Source organism: Carlito syrichta, unplaced genomic scaffold (genome assembly GCF_000164805.1).
Source record: "Carlito syrichta isolate Samal-C Ts95f unplaced genomic scaffold, Tarsius_syrichta-2.0.1 Scaffold301745, whole genome shotgun sequence".
NCBI classification, from domain to species: Eukaryota; Metazoa; Chordata; class Mammalia; order Primates; family Tarsiidae; genus Carlito; species Carlito syrichta.
This window is the reverse complement of record NW_007245841.1, coordinates 40,480-52,891: the sequence shown is the minus strand read 5'-3', so window position 1 is coordinate 52,891 and position 12,412 is coordinate 40,480. Positions and strand designations below refer to the sequence as shown.

Sequence of the window (12,412 nt, the reverse complement as noted above, 5' to 3'; positions counted from 1 at the left end):
CCCATTTGACAGTATTTCATGGACATCTTTTCATGTCAGTTCACAGAATACTGACATGTTCTTTTTTTTCTTTTTTGAGTCAGAATCTCCAGAATCTCACTCAGTTTCCCAGGCTGGAATGCAGTGGCATGCTCACAGACACTGCAGACTCAACCTACTGGGCTTAGGCGATCCTTCCACCTCAGTCATCCAGGTAGCTGGAACCACAGGCATGCACCACCATGCCCGGCTAATTTTTTTGATTTATTGTAGAGATGAGGTCTTGCCAAGTTGCCCAGGCTAGTCTCAAACCTGTGGGCTCAAGCAATCCTCTCACCTTGGCCTCCCAAAGTGCTGGGAGTATAGGCGTGAGCCACCATGCCTGACCACCATGTTCTTTTTTAGCAGCTACACAATATTTCCCTGTGAGGATGTGGTATAATTTCTTTAATAAGTCCCCACTGGTAGAGACTTGGATGGGCTTTCAGAAGGTGAATAGATATTCACAAGCAGAACAGAAAAGAATAAGAGACAACTTAGTTTGAGTTATTGATATATGAATGGACTGGTTTTGTACTCAGTGCTTCTGGATAGCAATTCAATATCAGTGAACTATAACGTTAAGTAGAGCAATGGAAGCAAGGCTGATTGAGGAAAACCTGCACTGATTGCGGGAGTTTGGACGTTTTTCTGAAGGTGATGATGGTGAAGGGCAAGGACATTGAGGAATTTTGATGGAGGGTTGAAGTGATCAGATTTGGATTTTTCCAAGATTACTAGGATAGATATGGGTGGATAGCATAGAAGAGAAACTGAAGGCACAGAATCCACTTGGGAAACTGCTCTACCAGTCTGGGCCACAGAGGATGGATAGAACTGAACCTCGCAGAGCTAAGGTCATGGGCATGAGAGAAGAGGGTGGATTCGGGACATATCTGGGTTGGTGTTGATGCGATGTGGGAAATGGTTGTGGGAAAGGAAGAAGTATGTAATCTGACATTGGACAGTTAGCTTAGGAGACTGGCTGGATGATGTGGCTATAGCCAAGATGGTGCACACAGAGGAAAGAGGGAGCTTTAGACAAAAGCTGATTAACTCAGTTGTGGGCTTTCTTTCTCTTGCTTTTTGTCTTCCTCCTAAGACACCTGATTAAAGGAAGAAGCCATTCTTAATGGCACTTCCAACACCCCCAAATTGCCCCCAGTGAACCCCATTGTTAATGGTTTGACAAGCATCCCTAGGAGTACTCAGGGCAAGTTCAGCTGTGATGTATGGCTGTGGTTTTTTTAAACATTAAATTTTCTTCCCTCACTTTTATTTAAAGGATAGATGCTATCACCAGCCATCAGATGCACATGTACTTGTACTTTCAAAGTTTGAGGTGCTGACAGGTCAAGACAAAAGCTTCTCCATGTTGCAGGGTGGAGGGAGGTCTTCAGAAGTCCTGGCCTAAGTGGTCACAGGGGCATCAAGAGCCCAGGACCACTTGGCTAGTTTCAGACCAGCTGGGGCAGGCAGGCAGGAACATACTCCTATTTGCTCAGTTACAATCAGTGACTCCTTCTTTGTGTAAAATGGAAATGAGGCCATTAGGAGAGGCTCACCTGAAGTGCAGCGTTGTGAATCCAAGGTAATTAAACACCTCCCGAATGAAAGGGAAAGGCCAGGGAAGGTTAAGTGAGGAATAATCTGCAGCACAGGTGGCCCAAGGCCTTTGAGGAACCAGAAGAAGAGCGACAGCGGCTGGCACCATTTCAAAGGATGGAAATGTCACCCTAGTCCCTGGGAGGGGCAGGTTATTTTATTATTTGGGGGGCAGGGAGTAGGTAATATTTATAACATTTTAATAAAGCATGATGCACATATACCCTCTGATCTAAAATAAAAATGGAAGAAAAAAAGAAATGTACTGAAAGTATAAATTTTAGGTGCTCTTACCACTAAGAAATAAATGGAAGTTAACTGTGTGAAAAAATAATAATAAAGCATGTTTTCTTTTCTTATTTTTATTTCAAACTGAAAGTCTACAGCAGAGTCTGCCTGCATTGCTCCTCGTGGGCTCTCACCACTATGGCACTGAGGCTCATATGTCTAAGAGAAGGGGAGGTCATAATTAGCCAGTTATAGATCAAACTGCTACAAAAAGGAAATTGTTTTTCATGGCTTAACTTCAAGCAAAGGTGGGGCAGCCACCCCTCAGTGCATGTTCCCATTGCTTCTGACTTGTCAGAGAATACCAGTCCCACCTTTACTCAGTGTACTGTCCAAGCATATGGCATGCCCCATTAGCAACAGCAGAAGATTGTTTCCCTGTGCACAGGTAACATCTGTCAACACCTTGCTATGCTCTAAGTACCGTGCTTTGTGACTTCATATGTCCTTTCAGCTTATCTTTGCTGCATAAGGTCTGGGAAACAGGATTTTGCTCTTCAGGTCTCACTTCAAAATCTCTTGTCTTCACACAAAAGCTTGTACATGTATCTTTATAACAGCCTTATTCACAATAGCCAAAAAGTAGAAACAACTCAAATGTTCATCAGCTGATGAACAGATAAGTAAAATGTGGTCTATCCATACAATGGAATATTATTCAGCAATAAAAAGTAATGAAGTATTGACACATACTGCAACAGGAATGAACCTTGTTCATAATGGGTATTATGCTAAACAAAAGGATTCAATCACAAAAGACTACCTATTGTTAATTACATTTATATGAAATGCCCAGAGTAGACAAGTCCACAGAGACAGAAGTTAGATTATTAGTTGCTTGCGTTGCCTAGAGCTATAGTGGGGATAAAATTGGTAGAGAATGAGGAGTGACAACTAATGAGTATGGGGTTTCTTTTTGGGGTGATAAAAATGTTCTAGAGTTAGATAGCAGTGATGGTTGTACAACCTAGTAACTATATTAAAAACCACCAAACTGTATACCTTCAAATGAATGAATTTTATGATATGTGAAATATATCTCAATAAGCTATTTTAAAATCTCCTTATCAGTAGCTTGGCAACAAGACATAATGTCTATGGATTGTTTCTAAAGTGTATGTAGTCCATCCCAGATTAGTGATTCTTAGTATTTTTAGGTTCAAAGCCACCTTTAGGAATCCGAGGAAAGCTATGGATTATGTGCCCAGAAAAAAGATTATCATTCATACTTCGTATCTGTAGATGATTCATGGGCCACCTAAATCTAATTTTCTATTTTATCCTTAAGTCTTATCCTAAGTATTATCTTTAAATAATGTCAGACCATTAAATAGTTTTATATCTAAACCCTTTATGGAATTAGTTTCCCTGAAATGTGCTCTTCAAATGTTGCCTCTATGCTTAAAAGCAATCATTAAGCTTTCTGTTTCTTTCAAGATGAAGAAAAATTCCCTTCTGGTTCCTGCTTTTCTCTCCAGCCTCATTTCAAGCCGTATTCCCCCTCATTTTATCCACTGGAGCCATAGGTCTTTCTGTTCTCTGAACTCCTCCTTCCTACAGGTCCTTTACATGCTATTCTCCATACTTAGCACATGGTTCCCTCCCCCTCTTTGCCGAGTTAACTCCTTTAACTCATCTTTCAGATCTCAGCCCAACTCTGCTTCCCTCCAGGAAGCCTTCCTTGATCTCGTTGGTAGACTCTATTGCAGGCTTATCACAGTAGCAATGTCACATGTATTGGTATTTTTTTTCACTAGGATGTCAGCTGAATGAAGGCAAGTCCCATGTCTGGTTTCACTCAACATGGTATCCTCAACACCTAGCATAAACCTGGGTATACAGGAAATAATAAATGTTTATGGAGTGAATGAATGGCTCAGGTCACCACATTGCACAATTCTGGGGGCATCATTCATATAGAACATAGTATAGCATCCTGAGATGTAAATGGAGGTCATATTAGAAATAGTCTTGTCCTTAATGTTGATGGCAACAGCCACCATATCACAGTCTTTCCTACACTGACTCATAAGAAGTGTCTTTAATGTCTCACTTTCAGGAGCATCTTTATTCATTTGAGCAATTAGTTTGTGTGTAATACATGGACCCAGGGAATCTCACAACCTTCATGTTTCTCTCTTTGCTTTGACTGATAGGAGGCCCTTAAAGTGAAATTTGAAACCCATTTCTAGCCACCATGTAAGATCTTATGACTTACGTTTATATGCTAAATCTATTTCTGGCTGCTACTTTTCCCATTGTCAACACTTCATTGTCTATTTTAACCTGCTGAGTATGTGTCTAATGGTTGCCACCATTCCCTTAGACATGATGTGTGAGGTATATACATAAACATTTTATTGCTAATATTTTTAAGTAGTTTGAAAATGGAATAGAATTGAAACTAAAAGTATCTGTGTAATTTGAGCTCAGATGATAAGACTTTGATTCAAATTTGGCCACTTCTTGGGATTGTTCCTAGGTATGTAATTTAACCTTTCTGAGACTATTTTACCCTTTTAAGATGAGAACACCACCCTCTTCTTCACCAGAGGAAAAAATTAAAGTATACAGTTTATGTGAAACTACTTAACTTGCATGTAGTAAGTGGTTAAAGAATAGTTTTGTTTTTATTAGGCATGCTCTAATAGGAGCAACATTATAAAATTTCAAAAACACGTTCTGATACTGAATGCATTTTTGTGTTCCCAGCAACTGAGGTATCAGTTTTCTAGGGCTCCATACGTACTGGGCTTAGTCAGTCATCCTCCTTTGACCCTCTCCTCAACCTGTGTTTGCTTTCTCTCTGTCACCAGATTTCTTCACTGAAGAATAGGCTGAAGAAGGTGTCCACAACCACCGGTGATGGTGTGGCCAGAGCATTCCTCAAGGCCCAGGCTGCTTTCTTCGGTAGTTATCGAAATGCTCTGAAAATCGAGCCGGTAAGTAGCCTTTTGGCTTGTTACAAGTCCATGGTTGGTCATTCCTCAGGGGTCATGGGAAATTCTGTGATTCTTCTGGCTTCTGTGTCACCTAGCAGAGGTTGTATATGTTTGTGGTAGAGGTGGGAGTTCTCTCCTTTACCTCTTAGTTCAAGAAGGCTGTACTATCACATGAGACACTGCTCCCGTGACTGTTAAGACCTCCCCTTATACGTACCTGGATAGTAGGCACTGACTACATGTTAGGGACAGTGCCAGACCCTTCACACATACCTGCTTTCATGAGGGATTTACAGTACTTATATTTGTGAGAGAGCAATGATCAGCTCCACTTTATAAATGAAAAAACTGAGACTCAGAGAAGAGAAATGACTTGCTAATGGAGGATCCAGATGATCCCAAAGCCCCGCTTTTCCTACTGTACCTCACTGCCCTGTCCTTTAAAGAGACTCCTCCTTCTCACTTGAAAAAGTAAAGCATCCTGGGGGTTCACTTCCTAGTGGCCTCCTGTAGTGGTCTTGGTGTCATCGACTACAAACCACGGTGAGGACTGGGACTCCATGGCCCATCCACCTTTCTGAGCCTCAGTCAACTCATCCAGGTGCCCTGCCTGCCATATGAGGTGATTAATTATCATAAGGATATGAAAATGTCAGGTCTTCCCTGAAACCAAAGATAATACCAGCTCTCCCAGCTTCATTGAGAAGTTTTTGTTTGATATTTATCCACTCAGCCTACTCTTGGCCTCCTGGCCAAGGAAGATGGAGAAATTGGCTTAGGGACCTGGATCCCCTATATAGGAGAAAACACTGAAGGGAAATCTTCCTGATGGGTCTCTTCTCTCAGGGGCACAGAACAGGTGAGTGACACCCAACCTAGTAAGAGTAGGGTGCCAGGCAGCAGGTTAAGCTGCACTGTCTATAGGGTGGAGTTATTTAACCATAGTATTTAATTAGTTGAAATGACAAAAGATAAGGGGATGTAGGGCAATGCATGTTATGTGGAAATTCTGAGTGTGAGTGGATCCCACTTCTTCAGAAGCTACAGTTATATTGGTAAGACTCTTTGTGCTGCTCTAATTCCATGGTGTGTCTAAGTGAAACACAAAGAGTAATAGCAAACACCTTGTTTTCCCTTCACCCAGGACCTACTATCTATGAAGTAGCCGGAGCAGTGGGTGCTCAGGAAGCCGCATCCTAAAATACTCTCCTCATTTTTCATCCAGCACTTAGGCCTTACTTTGTAGGCTGCCTGAGCATCAGGCAATGTCATTGTCACGTCACATAGTAGAACACATGCACTCTCTTTTTACTTTCCCAAGAAGTACTCCCCTTAGGTTCTATAAATCCCATCAGCTTAAAACAAGTTTCCAAGTCCTGCTAATCTCAAAGTGAGGTGGTTCCAATTCTTTGTCATGATCTTCAGTTCAGACAGATGAATCATGTTCAGTTCTGTTTTGAAAACTGGCATAATTTAAGAAAAATATTGTTGTGGTCCTCTCTAAAATGGAAATGGGACAGGTGACCCAGTCCTTTCCTTGGATTGCTTGGAACTGACAGGCTTGAAGTATTTTCACTCTTGTAATTATCTCATTGTTGGCATGTGTGCATCTAGAATCCAGAGACTGTTGAATCTTGGTACAGGTATGTGATCTGGGCACAAGTTGCTCCACAACAGGAGTTTATGGCTGTACTTCCACTTGACTCTGAAAGGCATTGAATTTAAGAACAGAAGCCTTGGCGTTTAAAGTCTAGCTCTGTACTTGTTAGATGTATAAGGCTTGAACAAGCTACTTAATCTGTTTAAACTTTAGTTTCTTCACCTGCAAAATGAGGATAAGACTCCCTATCCTTTCTACAGGTTGCTATAAGGATCAAATGAGCCATAAAACATTTCATAAGAAAGGTGAAACTTGAACTGGGTTTGATTTGTAAGATTTGAAAAAAGACAAAAGCATCCCTTCCTATAGTGGATGTGTAGTTAACTGAGGAAGCAAAGGCTTAAAGACAGAACATCTCACGGCCAATGAACAGGCCATTTTTGTCTGGGATAATGGGTCTGCATGGTGGCATGTTGCTGCAGGAAAGGATAGAGCCAAATTTGGTAGCGCCTCAGACACTAGGCTAAGAGGGTGAACTTTACCCTGGAAGGAGTATAAGTTTTTGAGCAGAGATATGATGTGGCTGAAGTCAGGTTTGAGCAATAATATGGTGATGGACTGAAAGGGAAGCTGGAGGATGAGAGACCAGTTGGAGGAATGCTTTGGAAATTCAGAAGAGAGTCCTCAGGTGGATACACCTGGAAAAGGTACCATGAAGGAAGAAATGACTAGACTTAGTAATAGATAAAATATGGCAGATGAAGAGTAAGACATGTCCAAATGTCTCCCAACATTTGGAGACTGGGAGAAGATGAAGATACTCCTAGTAGCAGAAAGTGTAAGTTTAATACCAAGGTGTTCATAGTAGCAGCATTTATAATAGTAAAAAACTGAAACAGACTAAGTGTTCATAATAGGTAACTAGTGAAGTCAATTAAAGTATATCCATATTATAGAATATTGCATAGCCATTAAAAGTATCACCTTAAAGATAAGGTGATGTGTTTAGCTGGAGACATGGCACTTGTCCTTGAATATAAGCTGCCATTTAGTCATCAGATATGCCATTAGTTTATGTACTGTTAAGGAAAGGGAAAAGAGTACTGCCAATTATAATTGAAGGATGCCACCAATTATAAGACACATCCAGATTTCAGAGATGTTACAATGGGAAGAAATTTTCATCTTAGAATCAACGAAATATGGCAGATCTGTCAGGCTTTTGGTCCCATTCATCTGTGCTAGAATGGTTTTCTTCTGTAAACCCAAGTAGGAGACCAGAAGGCCTGAAATTTTCCAGCCAGGCATTGAACCAAGCAAAGGTCATCATCATGTTACTTCAGTGTTTTTTAAGCCACAGATTCAATTCTGGCAAATTTTCCTAATCTGAAAAATGGGGTAACAATTCCCATATAAAATTGTTTGGGGGATTAATTTAAAATCACATGTGAGCCCAAGAAGGGAGGAGCAGGGCAGTGGCTGCTTAGCTAGGGAGAATGGTACCTGGGGTGAGTGGGCTGAGTGGGCTGAGTGGCATGGTGCTGACGGGAGAGGGAGGCCTTCCCAGGGCTTCTCTGGTTATAAAAATAACACCTGCATTTTGTAAAACATGTTTCAAGTAACAGGACTAGAAATTATAAACATCCAGAATCCTAATATCTAGAGTTAAGATACAGTGTTAGCAGGTTTCTACCAAGGTTTCAGGATTTGGAAGTTGGTTTTGTTTCAGTCTATTTTGGAATTTTGTTTTTTTACTTACTTTTTGGCAGTTGAGTATCCAGTATCCCAGTTATTCATTTGTTTTTGCCCTTTGGTATGTGTAAACATTTTTCAATCACATAAAACCTCTTCTTTAGCATCACTTATAATGGATACGCATATCAGATGACTCCAGTGGTTCTCCACCCTGGCTATGGATCAGAATCACCCGTGGGGCATTTAAAACAGCAAATATCCAGGCCCCACTCACAGACTTTTATCAAGTTCCTGCTATCTGAAATCAGTTGTAAGGCCCACCATGTTTGTCGGTCTTTTTTTATTTTTGGTAACATTTCCTGATTTTAAACCACATTGTGCTGAACATCTTTATATAAATCTTTATGCATGATCTGAATTATTTTCTTAGGCAGATCCCTTGACATGAGTTTACTGGGTCAAAGGATCCAAGTGCATGTAAGGCCTTTGATACATAGGATGAGGGAGAAATGTGGTGACCAGAAACAGGTGGAAATGTGTAGGGAAGAGGATCCTGAGGCAGATGGCCAGGCAGATCTGAAGCTGAGGGCAAAGTGAGCTTGCAGGGAAGAAGGGCAAGTATGTGGGGGCACGTAGGGTAGCCCAGCCACAGTGCTGTCAGCCTCTCTGGCTCACCTGCCCCGACTGCTTTGTGGTGTGTCTACATAGTGTGCTGGGTTGCTTGCCATGCAGGTGGGGGGTGACTTCCTACGCTAGGCAAGTGGTGCAGTCATAGGTCTCGGATTATGCAAAGTCATATGTTTTGTTTAAAAGAGGAAACATGACAGACTTGAATGTGTTCCTCTCTGCTCAGCTTCTGACTGTCTTGTGGCTTTGAGCAGGTTGTTTTCCTCTCTGATCTTCAATCCCTCTTCCATATGTATAATCCTCTCCTTGCAGAATCCTAGCGAAGTTTACATAAGCCCAGCACAGTGCCTGCCCTGACAGCTCTGTAAACATCAGCCCTGCCCCCCTCTCCTGGCTCCTCTCTGCTGAGTAGGACCCTATCAACCTGTAGCAGGTTGAAGGACAACTCACACTAGGCCACTCAGTGCCATTCTGGGAGGAGAGGTCAAGCTTTGGCATGAGAGGCAGAGGTGAGTAACTCCTCTCCAGCAGGGTCTAAAGATTATTTCCCTGGTTCAGAGTTCAAGTGATATTTTTGCCTCTTTGGTCTCCTCCTACCCCTTTTCCTATGGGAATGACTCAAAATGCAGTTGACTGGAAGACAAGCTTTTTCTTTCTCCAATCTGGAAGAAGGATGAAGAGGGCCACTTGCTGAGGCCCAACCCTGTGCCGGGAACTGGGTTGTTCCTCCCCATCCTTGCCAACTGGGTTGACTCACTAGTGGGGGGTGCCTCTTCAGAGTCAGGTGAATTATTTTAAAAGGGTCTCTCGGGTCAGAAAGTGAGATGCTGAGGGTATCCAGCCACAGCCAAGTCTGCTACCTCCTCAGTGGCCTCCCATGAAGTAGGAGCTCAGTTCAACTCCAAGTTGCTTCACATCCGTGATCTCAGTAATTCCCCACAATGGGACTTTTCTAACCATTTTACATGTGGATGATGGAGCTCAAGTTCCTGGGAAGTAGTAGAGCCAGGAGACAGCCCCCCAGGTTCCTTCCACCACATCCTCCTGCCTGTCTTTGTTCTAGTTTCCACATGGTCCGTGTTCATAACACTGTCTCTCTGCATTTCCAGTGTCAGGCACAGGTCATGGCATAGTGTGTGGGTATCACAGAGTATATTTTGGAATAACGGATGGAAGATGAGGTGAAAGAAATTGGGGAACAGAGAAGTATTTGAGGAGGGCTGGCCTTCAGCCTCTGTTCAGTGCAAAGACATTGCATCCTGTCCTGTCTTTGGGCTTTGGAAGTTGCTGCTGCCTGTCAGAGGGGAGGTTGTGTGCAAATCACAAGGGCATGTGACCTATTTTCCAGTCACCTGGAAAAAATCAGATGCAAAGCCCAAGATATTTAACAATATCGGCCAAGCCAACTTGTTCTTCTCTACTTAAATGACAGAACCACAAGCATCCAGACAGCCCCATTTGGAGAAACCCCCTTTATCCATGTCAAGCAGCAGCCCAGGCTCCAGCTCATTTATTTAGGCCTTTCTTGCTCTCTGACACGCCTCCTAGCAGTTGCCAGGCAACTCTGGGAGTAGCAGTGTGTGTTAGGGATTAACTAGTTAGGGCTGGGGTCCTTTTTGGCAAGAAGGGGATAAAAGACAAATGATTTTAATTGCTAGGCCAAGGACCTGTTCTGTGCTTGGTAGAAGATTGCAACTTTTGGAAGATGTGCATAGCAGTGTGATTTCTGAATTTGCCTTGAATGTCCCCCTTTCTTCCTCCTAGGGAGAATGAATGAATTTTCAAAAGAGTCTTTTTACCTCACCCCTTTGTTTAAAATTATATCATCATGAAATTCGAATAAGCCTAACCCCCTTTGAGAGACATTTCACAGCACAGTGGTCTCAGTTTTAGGAACTTTCAAAAATAGATTTGTGTGCTTTCATTTCATCCCTTTTTTGCTTGAAGCTTCTTATTCCATAGCTTATACTACATGGAGTTGTCTTAAGATGGTGTGTGTGAAGGTGCTTCTCCCCATGTCTCTGGCCCATTGCAGATCCTCGGAAACATTAGATCAAGGAGCTCAACCCATGGACATTGGTTCTTGAAGACACATCCTCTTCTGTGCCAGTTATCCATGGAAAGGCCAGTATAGATGGAGCATTATGGGAGTTGTTTATTCAACTAGCTTCCATGGCCCTCTCTGGGCCCATCTGCTAGCTGGGCTTCCCCAAAGAAAGGGAACACAGCCCCTGCCCATAGGGAGTGACTGCTGGGGTGAAGGCAGGAACCAAACTGTTTAAACAGGCAGCAGCCAACTCACTGCAGTCTTGCTTGCCTCATCCATCCCAAGAGTCCAGCTTCCAGATTCTGCTCTGAGTACACTGGCGTCATCTAGCCCCTGATTTTGCCTGTTATTCTGCTGAGTCATATTTATCTACCTAAAACCCCTTGAAGACACGGAAGTTAAGATAAGAGCAGATTGATAGCCTGGCTTTCAAGCATGAATGCACGAGGCTATGTTGGAGCAGGTTGGAAAAACACCATATATATCTGTATCCTGGTTGAGTAACCCTGTTGATCTCTTTTTTAAAAAATCTGTTTGTATATTTGCTTTTAGTGTAATAGAAAATAGAAAAATATTTTAAAAATAGAAAAATTAAAGCATTGCCATAGTCCTACTGAACTTAGGTATACCTTTTATGTATACTCTTTAATTTTCATTATGTGAAGAGTTTACATAGCTGCAATCAAATCTAAGTTAAAAGATTGTTTCTCCCCCATTTAACATGATCATATGCATTTTTTACATATTTGCAAAATATACCATCGATTATAGCTGCCATAATTTTCATAACCACTCTCCCATGTTGGACATTTAGGTTGTTTCCAGTCTTTTGGTATTCTAATTAATATTTTACCAAACATCTTTGTGAATAAAACTTTGGAATTTTCTATTCTGAAGCACTCTGAGTAGAAGAAATGTAAGTCTGTGTGCAGGAGCCTAACTGTGGGGGCCAACTTGTAACAACATCGTAAGGAGGCAGATTGCAGTTGACCTGGCCTAGGAGTGACTTGATAGGGAAAGAATTAAGAACCCTTAATGGAATGGTGTGTACTCCCTGCTCTCCACACAGAAAAGCAGGGGATTCCCAGAACAAATGAAAGGGATGTGACTAATTGTCTCTGCCTCCATCTTATGCTAAAACAAGATTTGAGGGCTCTTAGATACTGTGTACAGTACAGCACGGTAATAAGTAACGAAATAAGGAAACCAGAAAAAAGGGAAATTAGGTGAAGCCTGGAAGGGACTGGGGGTGTGTGTGCGTGTGAGCGTGCACACACGCACACACACGCACCCCTACATGAAGCTCTGTGATCCTCCACAGAGTTTGGGAGTGGTAGAGTTGGGGCTAACCTCATCACACCCAGGTCTATCTAAAGAGCCCCTGCTCAGCCAGGCATGGTGGCTCACAACTGTAATCTCAGTCTTCTGGGAAGCCAAAGTGGGAGGATCACCTGAGGCTAGGAGTTCAAGACCAGTCTGGGAAATATAGCAAGACCCCGTCTGTTTACACACACACACACACACACACACACACACACAACACTGCACTCCAGCCTGGGTAATGGAGTGACACTCCAACTCAAAAAAAAA

General features: G+C 42.3%; 1 protein-coding gene across 1 annotated transcript in view; it reads left to right on the top strand.

The window, feature by feature from the left end:
• LOC103257447 (DENN domain-containing protein 1A) overlaps nucleotides 1-12,412 on the top strand; it is a gene marked incomplete at its 3' end in the record, with an annotated part of 387,709 nt that overhangs the window by 337,369 nt on the left and 37,928 nt on the right. The window contains exon 12 of the mRNA XM_008055157.1: nucleotides 4,728-4,886. Coding sequence (XP_008053348.1) covers nucleotides 4,728-4,886 — 159 coding nt within the window. The remainder of the gene's footprint in view (nucleotides 1-4,727; nucleotides 4,887-12,412) is intronic.